The 21,900-nt window shown below is 35.0% G+C and overlaps 1 protein-coding gene across 1 annotated transcript in view; it reads right to left on the reverse strand.

The window, feature by feature from the left end:
• LOC136834177 (uncharacterized) overlaps positions 1–21,900 on the reverse strand; it is a 41,330-nt gene that overhangs the window by 4,486 nt on the left and 14,944 nt on the right. Inside the window, 10 exon segments of the mRNA XM_067096444.1 lie at positions 2,334–2,451; positions 3,294–3,491; positions 4,957–4,989; positions 4,992–5,161; positions 6,007–6,140; positions 8,821–8,943; positions 12,516–12,684; positions 13,993–14,096; positions 14,519–14,735; positions 20,914–21,115. Of these exon segments, the coding sequence (XP_066952545.1) occupies positions 2,334–2,451; positions 3,294–3,491; positions 4,957–4,989; positions 4,992–5,161; positions 6,007–6,140; positions 8,821–8,943; positions 12,516–12,684; positions 13,993–14,096; positions 14,519–14,735; positions 20,914–21,115 (1,468 nt within the window).

Consider the following 21,900-nt stretch of genomic DNA (forward strand, 5'->3'; position numbering starts at 1 on the left):
AGATTAACAAAGATTTTTATAGATCTGTCGCTACGCTTCTGCCAGTCATCTATCAAATCTCCTCGATTCCGTTCAGACTAGCCTATGATTTTTATAGGTTCATTATTACGCACTCAGTTCCGATTAGTTTAATCCGCTTTTCTCCCAAATGTGTAAAAGATGAGCGTCTACTGTGCATATGAAACACAACTTTTTGACGCGTACTCGACACTCGCTCACGCAACATTTACTGGAATCTTGAATTTTTTCAACATTTCTTCCATTGCCCAGAACCCCTCTTCCATAACTTATACTTAATCTCTTGATTTTTGTTTGATTCTCTTTCAAATATCTCACAAACTGACAAGTTCTGTTATTCTATTTTTTTTTATTCCTTTTGACCTAATTAGCTTTATACTATATAAACATGAAGTACGTCCCTACTTGCCTGTTCACGGCTCATTTTTTTATCAGCAGACTTGGAACACCTGCCACACCATTTTGTGTCAGGTATTTTCAATTCGACGGATAAAATAGGAAAGAAATCTCTTAGTGGCACTGTGAGCATTCTTGCAAAGTTGTGTATGTTGAAGTTCTGGATAGATCAGTAGAGTGAATATAATTTTTATGGTATTATTGGTTTACGTTTTCTATCAGTTATATTCTATCAGTTGCTATAATATATATATATATATATATATATATATATATATATATATATATATATATATATATATATATATATATATATATATATGATCTAATGTATTTTATATTTTGCCATTAGAAGTAGTACAGAATTTATCTGTCTATTGCCTGAACAACCAAATGTACAGCGTGAATTGCTGTTATGAAAAAATATTTTTCGTTTCTCCACGAATCAGTGATTTCAAGCATCACTCAAATGTTTTGTCTCTTGAATTATTACCACTTGACTTCGCTTTACCTAACGTAATAATTTTTTGCTGGTTTTAAAATACTGTAAAATAACGCTGCTCACATTGTTAAGAAAAAATATGTAAATCTGAACGCTTTCTATGCCTGCTTTTTTAAATTTAATGCTCATGGTGTTGGATACAACGAAATAAAACAAAATGCGTTGTGTCATGTCTTCAGTGGTGGGTTTAAAAAAAGTTTAGAAGAATTCTCATAGCCTTTGTAGTTACTTTCAACACGAAAACGACTAGACAATGGTTAGTGGCACATTCATAGTGCAGTTGCTTATTCGTAGATGGACTCAGTCTGCAGGAAACTTTTGAATTAGCATCTCAACAAAGATAACTCATTAAAAGCACATCGAGCATCCACTACCAGTCAGCTCTGTCTTGCATGCACACTCGTGTACCTTCTTCCCGGTCTAAACTCCTGCTGTCCTTAAAGAAATACTTCTTAATTTCTCAATCAAATTCCTACCAAATACCTTCTCTATTAAGTGATGTCATGCCCCGTCATTCTTACAGAACTTTACCCATATACATTTGACATTCCTCTTACCCATTCCACAGAACCTTACACATCCTAGTGAGCCACTCACTGACACCTTCACCCTGGATAGTACAACAGCATCTCGCATGTAATCTCTTAGTCTCTTGGTGTCCTGCAATCTTTCTGCCTTGAAATGGCCCGCATTTAGTCCTTAACAGTCACTTCAAGCATTCTGAAAATTGGCTCTAAACACTTCCATTCTACTGTCACTCAGTACTGTCTCTTGTCTTTTTCTACCCTCCTCCCAACACAGACATACATATACACATACATACATATATATACATATATTTACATATATATATATATATATATATATATATAAATTATATATATATATATATATATATATATATATATATATATATATATATATATATATATATATATATATATAAGCAAGGAGTGTGAATGACACATTATGTGCATGAAGAGGGGAGGGGATGATGTGCTGCTTACGAGTCTGCTGTATTGGTATATGGGAAGTGGTAAATGTGGAATTTCTGGTGCGCAGAGAGTTCATCCTCCATTAAATGTGTTGAAGTTGAAGGTAGTATGATATATATATATATATATATATATATATATATATATATATATATATATATATATATATATATATAATGTATGTGTTTGTTTTAATCATTACTGCTAGAGTTACTGTTTTCCTAGGTATTTATTATCATAAGAACTACGCTGTATGCTCTTTTATATCTTGACTTTGCAGGTTAACAATCTTGTCTGAAAATCATTTTTAAATGCATATGCATATAGTAAGTTTTCAGATTACTTCTACTTTGCGCCCCCCACCCCACCTATTTTGATGCAACTTTCCAAAACAGCCGTAAAGTATCAAATCTGATGCTTACTTGTCTTGTAGGAATATGGAGAAAGGGTTGAAATGCCCTCCCGCTGTAGCACACTGCCCTGACCTGTCAACCTCTCGAGCATGCACGTGGAATTTGTGACCTTTCGTGTCCTCTCCATCTGAAAAAAGAGAGGCAGAGACAGGGGATCAGCAGCGAGGTCAAGGTTGTGTTATGTCATGGAAAGAATTTTTTTTATCTTCATCTGGAAACCTGAAGAATTTATGATTTGTTATTTTCTTTCACGCTGAAACTTTTTACAGTTTTACTTTTCGATTTGGTAATATGAAAGTATATTTATTTTTAGCCTTTGAATTTAAATTTATATATAAAAAAACATAAGGCAACCCTTGACCTCTCATTAGCTTGCTTATTTTATTAGTAAGGAATTTAAAAATTGAATTATTTAACTAAGTGTCATTTTTGTTTTCGCTTTTTCCTGAGAATCCATTTGGATAACAAAGGAAGAGAACCGGGCATAAGTATTTAATTGTTTTGTTACATCTGAACCCTGTCTCTTTCAATATTAGGGAAAATAGTCTTTCTTTTATTTCTTGTCGAATTGTAGTTGTTGAATTGTTCATAAGGTTTCTTTAAAATTTAAGCGAGAGATTCTAAGCCGATAATAGTTTAATCATACCTTAACACAAAATTCATATGCATACGTAGGTATATATATTCATGCTAATAATCAATGTTCTTTTGTCTTGTTATACGAACATTGTCAGAGAGATATATATATTGTGATGATATATATATATATATATATATATATATATATATATATATATATATATATATATATATATATATATATATATATATATATATATATATATATATATATATATTATACACAGTTGTAAAGCTCTCCCACGAACACAGGCATACTCTCACCCGCGTTGTATTTACTGCCTGAGCACGTGAACCCTGAACCGCATATCACCTCTGTCATTTACTTACCAGTTCGATATAGATGCAAATACACCTGCGTTTCAGAGAAGATGGAGTCTATGGATTGGGAGAGATGCATGATGCCCGAGATATCGCGGGGGTCTTCTCCTGAGAAAACTGCCAGGGCCGTAACCTGGGGGCTTTCGCTGACTAAATCCGCGCAGCCCATTACCCGCCACCTGCTGTCGTAGACGCCCACTCCACGCCCTTGCAAGGTAAGGAAGGTCTCGTCAGAGCATTTTTTAAAGGTGTTTGTGGAAAGCACGAGGAATTGTTACACGAATGTGTGTATACATGTTCTTTTTCTTTTTTCTTTTACCCGTAATATCCGGGAGCATGTTACGTCGTCCCCAGATCAGTTCCGCCCCCAATATTCCAGCCGCTGTGTAATGATAGTTTAAATTAAATTAGGTTAAGTTACGTTGTTGTCGAAATGGGCAGACATTAATTGGAATCCTGATATTCAAGTCGCTCTCGTAAATTACATAAAAAAGAAGATCGCTTAAGAAAAGTACGAGAACAGAGCAAGAACGTAACTGAACCAGCAATTGCTATTTCTATTACACTGGTAAAATCACCTCAAAGTTAGTCTTTGCTCTATGTATAGGTTCTTTTGCAAATGAATCCTTTATGTAATTTAGAACTCGATGTTGCGTACACTGAGGAGGAGGCGTGTATCTCGAAATTGTCTGAGAATTATATTTTACGCTTCGAATTTTGTTTCATGTTACAGGGAAATTTAATTGTGAATAACCTACACCGTGTAGACCCTTATGCCTTATTTTGTAGAAAAAGCAGCTATATTTTGTTTATGCTGTAAACAAAAATTAATTTCTGCTCTATAAAGAATTCAAAACGTAGGCATTAATTGCTCAATGAACATAAACTTTAGCTTTTTATTCCAGGTTGAGACAGAATTTTAAAGTGCAAGGACGGTTTTGTTGATACGAGAAAATGTTTAGTCTTTTTCAATGGTATAAAAAAAATGTAAAGACATATCATGTTGAGAGGAGGGTGAAAACTTCTAACTTTATACCTGACAGGGTTCGCAGTTTGGTGAACCGTTATAAAACTTTCAAGCTGAAAAAAGAAGTACTTGCCCTTTTCCTGGAAATGTTGACTTCTGGGAGGTTACCGGGGATTCTTAGTCTTATTCCAGATATTTTTAGGCTTTGTTCATTGCTCCTATCTTCATCTCTCTTTGTTTTTGAAGTGTCTGGAAATTCACGCTAGAGCCCCGACTCCCTTTAACACCTTATCCACTCTTAGGGGAAGGATCCATGCTGACTCAAGGCTGTCTCGAGTATTTACTTCATAACTCTAGTTTATAAGAATTAGTCGGAAGACAGTTAGGCGTGGATACCCTTACGGAATGAATTTAAGCTGTCGTCTGTGTTAAGCCGTAAAGATTAACACTTTCTCAGTTAAGAATGTTAAAGTGATCGCAACTAGACGATTGCTGATATAACTAACAACTTTGTTGCATGTACAAACTATATCTAGCAGAAAATTTTTAGGAAGACTGCAGCATCATTCATTAAAGATATAAAAGACTTTCGTAAAATCTGCGGAAGGGAGAAGGGTGTAGCCCATTCGTATATTACTATAAATATTATTTGTGTTTGTGTGTTTGACGTATCGTCATTGCTGTCACGGTGGCTTACGAACATACCAATGACGCTGTAATCCCCAAATAATGTTAACATGGGTCGGTAAGGGTGGCTGCCGCACTTTCCACATCCACCAGCGTCCCAAATTTGCCGCTGAGATCCCCGGCAGGGTACAGGTCCTTCGTTCCTTCTTGTGGTGCAGGTGTCAGGTCTAAATCGACAGGCCATGGTTCGTAGAATCGTCTTGATAAACCACTGCACGACTCGCTGGAGGAAGGAGAGAGGGAAAATCGCGTTTTATTTTCTTATTCGTTTTAGCAGAAAAGAGAGGACATGTTATAAAGTTTATTTAAACGTATGAAAAAAATTCGTATTCCAAACATTCATAGTTCATATACTATAAAGTCAGACATATCACAATTTGCCCAGTTCCTAACATGCATGTTAGTAATAATAGATACTGCCGACTAGAAAAATATTGTTTTTCAAGGTAGCCATCTCGACTGACAAGATTTTCATGTTGCAGCCTGAATATTATATAGAAGAGTACCTTTTTGTTGTTACTTTTATTCACTAAACCTGAAAGCAACATTCTTTTCAAATATTTTTATTCACTAAAGCTGAAAGCAACATTCTTTTCAAATATTTATCTAGTGACACTGTTGTAAATTTTTAAGGTTAAAGTGACCTTTCAGAGGATTCAATCTTTATATATATATATATATATATATATATATATATATATATATAGTGTATATATATATATATATATATATATATATATATATGCATATATATATATTTATATATTTTATATATATATATGTGTATATATATATATATATATATATATATATATATATATATATATATATATATATATATATATGTGTGTGTGTGTGTGTGTGTGTGTGTGTGTGCGTGTGTATACACTGGGCAAAGGTGGAACAACAGTTATAAAATTTTACTCATCAAAACATTTCGCTCGTGAAAGAATAAAATTTAGATTAAGGAAAATTAGCGTCCCAGATCTTAACTTAGTGGTACACAATCTCTCTCTCTCTCTCTCTCTCTCTCTCTCTCTCTCTCTCTCTCTCTCTCTCTCTCTCTACCTGTCGACACTTGCAAAGCTGTCGATACCGAAGGCCGCTGCGTCTGCCCCAGGGACCGTGAGGTTGATAGACAACTTGACGGGGTCGAAAGGTGACACCTGATAAAGCTCCACTTCGCCCAGGACACCCCCGTCCTGCAGAAGTGACCGGCGAGAGAAAAGAAAAAGATGACGAGCAAATAAGTTTGGTGAGAAAGCTGCAAAAGAATCTCATCTTTTTTTTTTTTTTTAATTTAAATTTCCGAGACACTCCACAGAGCTATGCAGATAGAAAGTATCGGAAATTTAACTTTAGCTCATCATATCTCTTTGGGCTTGGACTATGAAAAAGGTTCCTGGTAGTAGTGGAACGAAGTGAATTGCAGCCTTGTTAGGAGAGGGCTTGGGTCTAGCAACCTCATCTCAAAATCCTTGCTGGGAACCTGAAGGCTAGCTCTCTCTGGAAAACAGATTTATTGTAAAAAATATTTACACCTGTGTGCTTCAGGTGTGACCCAGGAGTCTGAAATCCAAAGCAGAATAGCGAAACGTTTAGATAATTCACAGACTATTAAGAAATGCATTGAGGTAAAAAATTCAAGTTGAGCAGAAGCTCAGGGGACATTAACGTTTCCCGTTTTACTGAACCGAACAAAGGGAAAATGGATTTTTGTCTTTTGCACCTCGAACTGAAGTTGGACTTGGAACGAAAAGCTGTCATGAAATTCAGAGGATGAACTAGATATATATGATCTTACAACGCATATGGCTCAATACTACAGTTAATTCAGTTTATAGAATATTAATAGTTAGTTTGCAATTCGTAGTGGTGACAAAAGCACCATAAACTTTTATATATTTAATCATTATTGATATAGTTTTGTTTAAAAGGACGACATACCGTAATATGATCTTGCATAAGGTTTAAGGAAAATTTGTGGGCTAAAGACAAAAATTACTGATCACAAACAGAAAATCTGATGGCATTTGACTTGCATAGACGATCTTATTTTTGTATTCATTTTGGAAGGACAGTTTTCAGTTCAGCACCTCACTAAATACTTTCTTTATTCTCTAATGTTTAATGTTATTCACTGAATCCTGCAACCTTTATATTATGAGGGGCGCAGATGTTCCTACAAACGAATGCTCAGTGAGGGAGAGTGTGCCCAGGGAAGCTTGCGTGTACCTTTAAGTCAGTGATAAATGATGATTAAAAGAAGTACTTTTCTCTCTCTCTCTCTCTCTCTCTCTCTCTCTCTCTCTCTCTCTCTCTCTCTCTCTCTCTCTCTCTCTCTCTCTCTCTCTCTCTCTCTCTCTCTATATATATATATATATATATATATATATATATATATATATATATATATATATATATATATATATATATATAATTTGAGTAATAGAGATGGAATCGATAGCCCCACGTCCTTCTCAACTGATTTTCAGAAGCGTGTGTGTCGTCGATGGCGTCTAATATCCCAATTTACCACCCGTCCAAGCACTGACCATGACCCAAGCTTTCATTGCTTTTCGCTGCCAGTACGGACCAGCGGTATTTATGAATGTGTGCGGCCATCGAGGTGAGTGTGTATACTTTAAAACGTCAAATACCGCCCCCCCCCAAAAAAAAAAAAAAAAAAAACCTTTCTGGACAAATAAAATGGGAAACTCATTATGTTTATGGGGATGTTTTTATATTTCTGTCTTGAGACTACGATCAACATAATATCTGTGTTTCCTTTTCAAGATTCGTTTTCTCTAGTTGTGGTCTTTCCTTTACCAATCACCTTCCGCTATTGCTATTGATGCCCTTAAGTTAAAAATTAGATTTGACCCATAAATGTTCCAAATGGATCGTAATAAGATGAGGGTACACTATTCTACACAGATGGGAAAAACTGTTTGCGCACACTGACTAATTAATGTGAAAAAGTTTTAATATTCGTTTTGAGAAAATATACTGTAGAGAATTGGCTAGATGTAAATATACAAGGAATGTCGCAATTGACCTTTTCATTATCTTAAGAAAAGCAAATTTCCTTGTTTATGTCGTTGATGATTGCTGATGTCTTGTGGGTATGACTAACAGTAATAATTATTTTAGAGGTATGGTTAAAAATTATTATTGTTTAGACAGAATTCTGATCTTGTAAGCACATTAATCTCATGGTAGAGAATTGAAGATAGTTCAAAGGACATCTTATAGCTAGAAAATGGACTGATCATTACCCGTTTGCTAAACGATGCTCGAAGGTTATCACGAGTAATGCAGGTATTTGTAAACCCTTGAGATTTTACTCCCAAACTGCGACAGTTTTACGCATAATATATGGCACAGAAAGATATTAATGACTTTCTTGTGGAGAAATTTATTTACTTATAATTACGCATGAATTATTTACTTAATTATGCATAAATTATTAAAATAATTCGGAAAGCAATATATATCGTTACGCGACATAAAAAAAAATAATATAAATGTTCGCTCAGTCTTAATACGAAATACTGTAATTTATTAGCAGCAAGGGAATGATTTTAGGTATGAATTGAAGTAGACATATACTGTCATATGAGTAATTGGGTGATTTTTTGGCATGCATCCGATTTTTCTCAAATGAATCACTGAAAATTCCAAATCCAGTTCGAAATTGATTTGGAATCATGTACCTTGATGACTCTGATGCTTGAACTTCATACATATAATCCAAGGAACTCATCTTAGAAATTGTCCAGCAAATTTTGTAGTTTTGTAGTGCATGTCTTCGTGCACTGATTAAGCACGTATCTTTAATGATTAAAAATAATTATTAACATGTGCTTAAAGGCATCTTACCGTAGGACCCCTGCTGTCAAAGAGAGCTGACGCTCTGCGTGGCTGTACCCTCAGTAAACGAGAACATGCGACCATTTTTTCTCCTAAGTACAGAACCACATAGACAGCTCCTTCAGTCGCCATCTGTAGGAATGACACAATGAGAATGACCTCGTTGAAGAGCGAAAGAATGGGGAAATTATGCTCAAAGGAATGCTGAAAAAATATATTTATTAAAAGGCATTGTGGCTACTTGAAAAATAATAATAACATCATCATTGCTTACTGCTTTTGCATGGAGCATATGATCACAGGTGATATATTTTTCATTGCAATGTCAGCTTTAGGAGTGAAGTAAAAAACTGTAAATTTTGATTCTCTGCTCTTCATTATTAGCCTTCTGTTATATTACTATATATTTTATTGCTGTATTTATATGTAATGATTCCATTATTCCATGAAAAGGTAACAATTTTAAATAAGCAACATATTAACTTTAAGAAGGCTAAAAAAAAAAAACTATTAAAGTTTTGCAATAAGCATTATGGAAATCGTCCTAGAATAAGACCTACAAAACCGGTAGTAAAATTTTTTTTAAGAGAAAGTCTCTTAAATAAAGTAACAGTGTGTCATAGAGAAAAGAAAATGAAAGACTGACAGAGGAATGAATGATAATTAGAGCCTTTATTTATCGCCAGACAGGGAGGGACTTTTAAGATCCATCAAGTCTCAAGGGCGGTAACTTCAAGCCGAACAATATGCGTCTTGCGTCTTACTTTGATTGCTGTAAGACTTATCGATACTGTAAGGAGAAGATGCACCTCATCACTTCGAATTTTGATCGTAAAACAGTCAGAAAGGAAACATGGAAAAACCTTCACCCGTTTTCCGCATCTCACTGCTGCTAATCTTAGATGAAAAACCGGCTCGTGAGTGTTGATGATGTAAAGAGAGAGAGAGAGAGAGAGAGAGAGTGTCGTATAATCTATTCAAAAGGAAAGTCTACCAAGTTTATTGACATTGTTATTTCACCTCAGATACTGAGAAAGTAATTGTTGTTCCACCTCAGACGCTGAGAAAGGAATTGAAAATTTGATGATATTTTTGTAGTGGGCATAGAACTCTTTTCTTGTTCTCTGCTCAGAGAGAGAGAGAGAGAGAAAGAGAGAGAGAGAGAGAATGTCAGATCTCTGTGGGCTGCAGCGTTCTCTTGCCTCGTCTATTAAACATTAAGGGTCTCCGTTACACTGGACACCAACCTTTATTCAATATTTATTGTTGGAAAACCTACGCATGAACGAATATATTTTGTAATTAAGGAAGTGATGGAGATTTGTAGGAAATTCTGTACTTGCGTTATGAGTACATTGTTGTGAATGAATTTAAATATATCAGTATTTGTATGAATACTTATATGCTTAAGGTGTATATTACACACACACAAACACACACATGCATATATCACTGTTATACAATTATGCGCACAAGTATCTTTTAATATCGAATTTACTATACCTCGGGAATAACTTAAACAAGAAAAGAGTTATAATTGATAAGTGCATCTGGCCCGTACAGGATTCCAGCCGGGTTTAAGCTATTCTCAAGGTACAGTGAATTTTATATTAAGTCATACTTATGTGCGTGTACATGTACACATGTATATTTATATATATATACATGTGTGTGTGTGTGTGGGTGTGTGCAAGCACTATTAAGCCAGCATATTGAAGGTGGTACATTTCTAGTAAATTAAGAACGATAACTGTCACACAACATTTTTTACTGAGTCTAGATGAGTACTATTTGCAGAGAGTATGCGTAGCACCAGCAACGCTGTACATATTGGCACAAGACATCACCAACATATTGAACCCTACTACAGTTTCCGTTAATCATGTCTGTCTTCGAACACGTTCGTGTATCCTGGATGCCAAGGCCCTTTCGTTCCAAGGCCTCCTGCACTTTTTTAACCTTATAGTGCATCCTTTCGCTTTGGCGGACTTATTCTGCGTATGTAATTTTTTTTATTTCTTAATAATTATGACCTACCTTCGCCTCATTTTTTCACTGAGTTATCACATAAGGGAGGTGACCCATTAATCCCTCCATACATTCCAAGACAAAAGTTTTTAATAATAAAATAAGAGGCAAAGAAATCAGTTGGTTTCTGGCAGTGGTGTGGAAGAAAATGATTACCCATGGAATTAATGAATATACTTCCGTATATTGAGTGTATGTTTTTACATTATCCATACCATCATTGATCACTATCTTCTGGATTCCATTTGCCTCATGATTTTAATCTTGCTATATTTACTTCTCTTTCGTTACCATCAGTTATGTGCAAAACACAATTTCCCTTGATCGTTTTCTCTCGTGTGGAAAAACTTATTTATCGTCGGTCAATGAAAGGAAAGATGAAAAGGGAAAATGCTAGTTTCAAGATTATGAATTTTGATTTTAGCATGAACAGTTGCGACAGAAACTTAATACAATTAATTATATCATACATTACTCAGTGGCATGTATACAGTATAATTATCGATAATTCTCATTATTTTTATATCATAAAAAGCTTTGCCACTTAACCACTTGCAAGCATTTTTATTTGTCACATAATAATCCTTGCCGAATTAGGTATCGTGACGCAAAGTTAAAAAAAAAAAAGTTTATGAAACTGAACCAAAGTCCCAAAGTTACTAAGTGGTCCTTTTCCTGAGTTTTAACCGCCAATTTAATTAACATGTCGGAGGCTTTGCGTAATTAGGAAAACTGTTGTTCCTTTAATTCACTGTGTTCAATACAGGAAAATGTGTATTTCATTTTTCAGAAACTAATGCTTACTGTACATTTCCGTACATTTCCATTTCCCTCATTATTCCATCCTTGAAAATATGGAACAGCCCCTGAGAAATAATTAGTAATTGTCTGAGTCACTTTCACAGCAAATCACGAGTATTTCCGTCTAAATATTAGTTATTACATAAGGTGACGTTTATTTTAAAAACTTCTAATTGCTACTAACAAAGGACCTTCTGGGCCATAGACTCTCACCTTTCATAGTTCTTTTTTATCCATTCTGTCATTAGGTTGCATAAAGTTTGTCTTGAAATATCGGTTTTGTCGCCATAACTGTTTCATAACAATCATTTAATTCGAAACCTAATCCGAAGTTGCTGGCAAATACTGCCTCTCTCAATAACCTCCTCCTCCTCTTTTCCCCCTCCCCATCTTTAGCGACTTGAATATCTCTCATTGTTCACCTTGAATAATCAATGAAAAGAAAAACGCAACTTGCACATGAGCCATGAACCCGAAAAAGTATGGATAATACTGATTTTACAGGTATCTGGTTAAGCAAGAATCCTGAACTCCAAAATGAATATCGGGAATGTAGATTTAGCTCTTAAGATACAAATTTTTTTCGTTGTATTAACGCGAATAGCGGAAGGTATTTAACTCTTTGATACAAATGATTGACATTGCATTAAGCGAATAGCGGAAGGCATATGTAACTTTAGATACAAAAGAGTATCATCATATTTACTGGATAGTGGAAGGTAGATTTAACTCTTAGATCCAAATTAGTGTCTTTACATTAACCGAATAGCATCAGTTAATGGACAAAGAACTGTTGTAGTTCTCATCTCTAGTGAATTAGCATTTGATAATAATAATGGAGAGAGAAAACAATGATAATGTTTCGAGACACCAACCTTGTGCAAATGTGGCAGCTTCTCTATCTGGTAGTGCTTTCCATCTTCCATTGAGGATCCTAGAGGACTTGGAGAGAGTCCTTCGTGCACCACAGATCCCGGGAAGCGCCCGAGATTCTTGCAGCTGTTCTTCATGTGACCTAACGAGATGTCTTCCGTTTCGTACTTCCTGTGAATTATGTATGCATCGTTATTCTTTCTTGAGAAATTACAAGCAACAATTTCAGTCAGTGAATTATGATGTTTCAGGAAGAGCTTACCAACTGGGTGTTGCATCATGAATTTTTAATAATTTCAAAGGACTTAGTTTTGATAATGTACCTCCGTGAAAGGTATACACACACACACACACACACACACACACACACACACACACACACACACATATATACAGTATATATATATATATATATATATATATATATATATATATATATATATATATATATATATATATATGCATGTATGTATGTATGTAGCATCTTCACCTCTTTCGTCCACTCGTTCATCTCATGGTCTATAAAAGACATGAATATGAAGCAAGGGGAAGCAGGCATCAAATTTAGAAAGTGATAAATTTTACTGTTATAAAATAGATAACGATACACGCCTATCATTGACTCAATAATTTAGTCAAGAGCGCTTCAGCGTCATTAAATTTTATTGCTGAAAATCAGTATATATTTCCTTAGAACAAGCCGAGAGATCATGAGTTCGATTAGAAAGTTTTTTTTTTTTTTGCAAAATAGAATGTCATAGATGTTAACAAAAGTAAAGAGTAAAGAATCATTAATAAGGATTGGAACTGCATATAGTTATATAATAGATGTGATAAAAATGTAATGTGAATGATAAAAAAAATTATAAATATGAAACATTATAGAAAAAGCGTGCTTAAATGTACCGTGAGCAGGGTCAAGATGATATAGTTAACCATAGAAGCTATAGGTGCGTGCTTTAGAGTGAAATTTGGTCGCAGTATAGAAAATGGAGTTTTTAGAGTGGTATACTATAACAAACCTCTCATCGAAATTTTTTCTTTTTCTCAAGATTCTGTATTAATAGATATACTCTTACTTGTCGTTATTGTTTAGTAATCCGTGTAAAATAATGCATTATCACTGAATAATTTTTAAAATGTCCATTCTTAATTACCGTTATCACTACAAACATGGCCATTAAAGACGATCGTCGTTATTGTCAATATGAGATAGTTTAACCAGAGGACAGTGAAGTCTACAACGCACTTACCAAGGCCCACCTCAGGTGGTGCGCCCCCCACCCCACGACTCCTCTGAGGGAGATGATATTCGTAAAAATACTTACGAATATTGATTATTAAGGAAATGAAAACAAAGGTTATGAGTAAGTAGTAGCTCTTCCAAGAACCTACATGTAAGCGGAAAAGAGAAACGTTTTCTTGACACAAGAAATCCTCTTTGTTTCCTTCGGATTTCCTTCATTATCACGACCTTACCTGCTGAAGAGGGTCCACGTAACTTCAGAAGGTGACTTGAGATTTTTCTTGACGGATACAAGAGTAGATCTCACGCCTGTCACTGAACCAGTGTTGACTTCCACCTGACAAATTATGAGGTGGATTATATTTTCAAGGAGATTTTAACAGTCAGTTTATTACAAAAAATCGAAAAGTATAACATTTTTCAACGTAGTTTACCCAAATATAGATGCAGCTGATGTTATTTTGGGATAATTTTTTATTTGCAGTTATATAGACTTACAGAGTAAAAATTTTAATACAACATATTCAGAGGTTTGCGCTATATCCGCATGAGTTGCAGTCAAGCTAAACTCAATTAGGATAGAACAAGGCTAGTCACTGGCTGTGTGAGGAAGGTATTTAGTTTTTGAAGTAACGAGAGGTAATAAGAAAACGATTAATTTCTCTGGAAGAACCTTAGAGAAGTGGGCCTCTTTGCTGTATTCCTTATATTCATCAAAGGCCTTTTTTAAAAATTCTTTTTAAGCCTCTCAGACCGTACCTGCCGGAATACCATACTACCGGCAACGGAAGTTATAAACTTTGCCACATAGGTAGTAGTAGGTGCAGTCGGCCGGAGAGTGCCGCACACAACCCTGAACGTGGTCAAAGACTTGAGAACCAAGGGCCTCTCGACAAACTGAGATAAGTCCAGGTTTCCAACGGCTACGACCGTGTCTGCTTCAAGAAGCCCGTGGATGTCGCTCAGATCTAGTAACCTGAAAGAAAGGAAGAAAAGTTTTACATACGAAATTTATATAAATATCTGTTAGATATTTGTGCAAATGTGTAATAGATTTGTGTACCATACTGCTAAAAATGTCGAATTATATAGAAATCTGAAAAAATCGATGCCCTGCTGAGGTGTTGACTAGATATAAAATGACGGGAATGTAGGTCTCGATAGGATTTTTCTTTGTGGGTGCCATGCTTACGATCCGAAAGAAACTGAGTTTAACTTCAAGTTGCTTTATAAATCGTAACCAGTAAGAAAGGAAGGGAACGAATTTATTAGAAAGTGATTATCCCCCGTACGGCGGTAGTGCCGTCAGTGCACCTCATGCGGCGCATTGTAGGCATTACTTAAGGTTCTTTGCATGTGCCTTCGGCCCCTAGCTGCAACCCCTTTCGTTCCTTTTATGACCTTTCATATTCTCTCTTCCAGTTTACTTTCCACCCCCTCCTAACAATTGTTTCATAGTGCAACTGCGAGGTTTTCCTCCTGTTACACCTTTCAAACCTTTTACTGTCAATTTCCGTTTCAGCGCTGAATGACCTCATAGGTCCAAGTGCTTGTCCTTTGGCCTAAATTCTATGTTGAATTAAAAAAGGGATTATAAAAATCATGCTTGAACATGTATATCACCCAATGGAAAGATAATTAGAACTGAAAATGAGTAAGTGATGTTGCAATAAACAACATGATATATTTAGAAAAATATTTAGAAACCTGCCTAAACATCAGTTGTGCTTAGAAACCAATTCGTAAAAAGAAAGAGCGGCGATGCAGATAGATATGGAATGTTAGTATCTGTATATGCTTATATCTGCGTTTTTGTTGCTGTTGATGTGGGAAAGCACGTCATCGTGTCAAGTACGCAATATATTCATGGCTGACTTCCCAGTTAATCCTACAGGTAGTTTTAACTTAACAGTCCCATAAGTTCAAGTAATGTCAGTTACTTGAACTTTATGGGATGGACAATATGTAGTTACATATGTACAATATGTAATTATAAAAAAACTGCCATAAATATAGAAAATAATCTGAGAATTTGTTGATTTATTTCAAACCTATGTAATTCTTAGGATTATGGCTTTCTTTTGTCGTGGAGTAATTTGCTGAGGATCGTAATTTTTCATAAGTGTAGAGATGACGTCTTGTTTCGTCATAAAAGATCCTGAGGTGTAAAATAGCATTTTAATGACGTTAGTCATATCCGAGGGTAATGTCAGTTTACCTTTGGATATGACTAACGGTGTTAAAATACTTGTTTATACCTCTGTCTTTTATGACGAAACAAATCGTTATCTCTACAATTACGAAAAATTACGATCCTCAGCAATTACTGCACGACAGAATAATGCCATAATCCTAAGATTTCCATTAACAGGTTTGGAAATAAGCAAGTTTTCAGATTATTTTAGTCTTCGGGTAACTATGACAGACTAATTCTAGGCCATCTTCAACCAATGGTTCCCACGATAAGCATAAATTATTTGAAATCGTGAGATGCTTATAATATACAGAGCTGTTGAATAGCAAAAGGTGAAGCTTTTTAACCGCAAATTGTGATTGCCAGATCTTTTGTAACTGAAAGGAAAGTTGGAGAAATGGAGGCAAAAATATTTGCATAATATTTAAGTTTATATAATGTGTACATATATATGTGTGTGTGTGTGTGAATATATATGTGTGTGTATATATATATATATATATATATATATATATATATATATATATATATATATATATATATATATATATATATATATATATATTCAGCGAAATATTTTATTTTAAAATAAAACTTAAGATTGATACGAGGTAATAAAAAGAAGTCTTTGTTATTGTCTCGAGATGTCGTTTCGACCTTTGGTAAACACAATGTCTTTAATGGAAAAAAAAAAAAAAAATGGAAAAATAGGGGAATAACGACATCGAATTCTGCCAGGGAAAAAAGGCAAGTGATATATGTTCACAAGCATAAATTGAAAGAATTATCCGGTAAACCTTTCGTATGGAAGATCAAATTTTGTTTCTCTGAATTTAAATATGTGAAATTAACTTTGATTTTTAAAGGGAAGTGCCTAAGCCTTCATATCCCATTTATTTCTCATGTACGTATTACCTTTTTGGATAAGGAAATCTTGCTCGGAAGATTTGTTCTTGATTGTATTTTATGCTCTTCATCCCCCTACACACACACACACACACACACACACACACACACACACACACATAATATGCTATAATTCTTGTCAGTTCAAGTGGTACCTAAAAAGAAAATACGGGACATTTGCATTTAAAAGATACACTGTACGTTTTCGGAATTAAAGGCAGACCAAGCCTTTTGACACCACCCGTTACTGGCAGCATCCTGAAGGAGCGGAAACGTGAAACGTTGTCGTGATCACTGGGGCAGGAAACCTGGGCACAGAACGACTTTCTTACATCCCCTTTCCATTTTAGTCATAGCCTTCTTTTTTTCTTTCTTTATTGTTGAATATTGTTTGTATTACAAGTTAGGTTTGAGGAGATCTCAAAGACTATAACTAATATTTTTCCTACATTACTTTTTGGGGACCTTTCAACCTGTATATTTTTCATACCGTCACTTTTGATCAGTTGCTTTTTATTTGATTGTAATACGTTAAATAAATGCTTTCAGAAGTCATTTTATTGCCTCCTAGAGATATCCAGAGCTTAGCATTTTTATGCCAGCGCTTCTTCTATGTTGTTGTTGGTAAACACATCTCGATTGAGAAACATCCGGCAAAAACATGTCAAGTTATTCCACCATGCATAGACCTGGCCGTTGCGTCTGTTATGCAACATTGTATGCAGAGTCTAAACGCAAGCAATTGAAGTGCAGTCCATACAAGTCATCTCATTTCCTGAACATCTCTACCGCATTTCCGGACGATGACTGTTTTTGTTGCATGGAACAAGAGCTGTAATTGAAATGCTGCCAAAGTGACAGAACAGCAGCAATCTCTCTCTCTCTCTCTCTCTCTCTCTCTCTCTCTCCATTAAAGTGTGAAGTGCGGAGGTTTCGTGTAACGCAATCTTCTAATGATGATTCTTGGATATGATACCGTTTTCAGAGTTTTATAAAATTTTTTGTATTTTATTTATATTCTGATTTTTAATATCGTGAATTTCGCCATGCGCAGTTAAACAAATTTTATTCAGTAATTTTGTTCTTTTGTAATTCTTAACAATTTAGAACTGTAGCGGCCTTCTCGTTCAGATGACTTAACGGATCGCAAAAGTCGTATGGATAACGTTGTTAATGCAAATGTAGAATGTAATTATAAATTTAAAGTGAATATGGATATTGATCATGCGAAACGTTTTGCAAGATCCCTGTAGGATGGTAATTTTTTTAGAAAGTGTGTATAATGTAGTGTTTCAATGTCATAGTCTTTGGGATCATGTCGCTTCAAATGAGACATATCAGGATTTAAGGTATTGTTTTCGTTCGAGACAAATGTAATTTTATAAAACATACATAAACACATAAATATTTGTGGGGAGAAATCAGAACGACCGTCGAATATTAACTTTAACATGACTCAAGGAGCGTCTAACAATAGAGAGGAGTATCTCCCCTCATAAAATCTCTGTTTGCGAAAACCCTCGACCTTAATAGCTAGTATATGGTCAAAAAGCTCTTCAGCCAAGTCATTACAAGGTATTACAGTACCCTTTCACTTCACGAGTCGGAGTGATGTGCGTGACATTATGAAAAATAATTTTTAATTGCTGTGAATGTTCGTTTAATACTATGTTAGCATTTCATTATCTTCAAGTACCTATATATGTTTTTACGACGTGATTTGCGATCACGAACGTTAGAAGAATGCTGTTTATACGGGTTATAATCCATCAGTCTTACATATGTATGTATGTATGTATGTATGTATGTATGTATGTATGTATGTATGTATGTATGTATGTATGTATGTGTTTGCGCGCACGCATGCCTGAGATTTATCATAAAGGTTTTAGCAGTTTCAATATTGCCATAACCTGGTGATAGTATGTCATCGTTGTGAGACACATTTAAGCTAGATACTGTTCTGTCAGGCCAGTCTCCTTTTTCAAATGTCCAGTCTTTTTTGTTGGCTCCACCTTGAAGATCTGTCAATTGGGAAATGGTGATAGCTTAATAGTTTTTCGTAAACCAGGGAGTCTCCTCACAATTTTGGGATCCGTTAATATTAATTAAGAGTAACAGTTAAGTTTCAGCCAGTCATAGTCATATGATTTTGAGTCAACAGGGGAAATCAGTTATAATTTTGAGATCCTAAACATTTATTATGTATCTCAGTCGGTAAAAATATTGTAGAAAAATTAGAATAAAAGTAAATTAATAACAAAAGGATACGAGAAGAGTTCAAAAATTTGCTGGTCTCATCTGGGGCTGTTCGCCAGTAACTATTACTTTTGTCTAATACTTTCACTGCGCCAAAATTCTCTCTCTCTCTCTCTCTCTCTCTCTCTCTCTCTCTCTCTCTCTCTCTCTCTCTCTGTTATATGAAGTTACTATTTCATTCTCTTACATTTCTGTTCTCCCACACCAATTGCTATTACCATGGGAATGCTGCTTTCCAAATAAAAATTTTTACTTAAAAATGTTGGCCATCAGTTTCTTACACATCGAATAGTGGTAGATGCACAGTATAGAAAAATGCATGTCTTTTATTTGTCTATATATATATATATATATATATATATATATATATATATATATATATATATATATATATATATATATATATATATATATATATATATATATATGTGTGTGTGTGTGTGTGTGTGTGTGTGTGTGTGTGTGTTCCTTGTTGTGTATATATAGTATATTGTTAGAAATATAATTATATATATATATATATATATATATATATATATATATATATATATATATATATATATATATATATATATATATATAAAGTATGAACGTTGTTAATGAGGTACTCAATAAAAAAAAGCACCCTAAGTCTTTCAGTAACTTAGTGTTATTTGTGCATATTGCATAACGGAATCCCTTTAACGTGGGATGCTCTCCCATCCAGAATGTTCAGCAGCACCTTGACACGAGACGCTGACATATCCGGTCGCGACAGAGATGGCCTCATTGACTGACGTAATGAAAGAACTCTTTAAAGGGTTAGGAGAGTGGCATTACCCGATGCACTTGCATCCGGAACATAGCCCTACATTACAAAATCCTACGGTACAAATAACCGTATAGGATTTTAGTGCTTTTTTATTATTCTATTTCTAAGGCGCGTCGTTTCGAAAGCGGCCATTCTTCAGTTGTTTTTATAGATGTTGAATATTATAATGATATGTTGGAAATATGAAGTTAGCGTAACACTTCCTCCTTCAAGATATTTTCATTTTGTCTTTCAGTTTGCTAAGTGCTGAATTAGATTTTGACCCGTATTAAATTGGTGGATTTTTGATAGTGTAACTGATATTTTGTCATGTTATGTTTAGTTTAAAATGTTACCTGTCATTTTTATGGTTTATTTAATTTTGGATTCAGAAAGTTCGGAGAACGAACTTTGGTATGCTAAATAGAAAATTGTTTAAACGCTTCTATAACTGAACTTACCGAGTACAGCAGAGTCCCGTAGCCGGGGGCAGGGGGGCGGTTGATAACGTCAGCGTATTTCACTTTGTGCACTGGAATCATTACTATAAAGGTGTTTGCAGCATCCCTTCGGCCCCTAACTGCACCCACATTTTAGCCTTTTGCTTTACCTTCGTTAGCGCTTCCTGTCTTAGGTCTTGCGTCCAACCTTGTTATTACTTGTTAGTGCAATTGTGGGGAGTTCTCCCAGCTCCACCTTTAGATCCTTGTGCTTCATTTTCTTCATTTTCTGAATCGCTTTATCTTGATGCCAACCACTCCTAATCCCCCTTTTCACTGTTTTAAGCGCTGAAAGTGCCCCAGTGTTTGGTGTGACAGCCTAAATTTCATAAAATCCAATCATAAATCAATTAATTAAGAAGGGCTTCCGAAAAGTCTGGCACCATTGATGAGAATTTTATTATTGTCTCGCTATCTCTCCCTCTCTCCAGTTTTAGACTTTTCGGACAGATTGTAGAATAAATAAGTCCACCAGAATATTCACGTTGAAATTAACGTTACTCACTCTTCGCCGTAGTTGGAAGCAACGCACTCTTCATAAGCAGCCACAGGAAGGGCGTAGATCTTCCAGACGAACACTTCACCCTTTGTGGTGCCCTTCACGCTTGCAGCCACAATCACTTCGCCCTCGGTAACCTGCAGAAACCCTACTTGTCCTCGAAGGCCCTTCTGGTCGAACTCGGCAATAAGGGATCCATCAGATATAACTGGAATGTGGAATTGTTCCGAGAATTATAATTATAATCAAGGGTACTTGTATAAATCAAAATGATGGCAGACAAAAATAATGCTAAAATTGTGTAATTCTTATAAACAGTATCAATAATTGATACGGTACGTTTAGTAAAGAGTGTAACAGAATAAAACACTGTACAGTATGATGGATTAAAAAGCGTTTATAGTTAATTATACGGTAAATATGTGAATTAACAGAAAGCAAAAATTTTAGAGAAAAATAAACTTACGTTGAAGAAATTACCTATATTTTCAACAAGAATAAGGGTATTTTATTTAGACAAGAAATGGAATTTTTAAATGCGATATATGTACAAATATTGTCTCTAAAACAAAGACATCATCTGATCATGACTTTTTGATACGGAAAAAAGAAACGTAGACAATTAAACTAAGAGCTAAAATTATAATACAGGAATACACAGCAATGTACAAGCATAGTGAACTTGATGATTAGCCGATCTTATTACTTTATACCATTTATCTCTCCATTCTTCTGTTTCCCGAACCAGTCAGCTCTCTCTCTCTCTCTCTCTCTCTCTCTCCAAAAAAAAAAAAAAAAAAAAAAAAGGCGACAGCGATTTTACCTCCAGTGTGGTAATTGAAATTTTTACAATATCGCGTTTTGCGGAATGACAAAGAAGGCAGAGAAGACACTTTGTCAGGTAAGCACGTGAGAAAATCACGCTTAAGGAGCCATTTCCTCATGGCAAATCTGCAATCACAATCTCGCGCAATAACACAGTCATTCAGCCAG

The sequence above is a fragment of the Macrobrachium rosenbergii genome, chromosome 53, assembly GCF_040412425.1.
Source record: "Macrobrachium rosenbergii isolate ZJJX-2024 chromosome 53, ASM4041242v1, whole genome shotgun sequence".
Lineage (NCBI taxonomy): Eukaryota > Metazoa > Arthropoda > Malacostraca > Decapoda > Palaemonidae > Macrobrachium > Macrobrachium rosenbergii.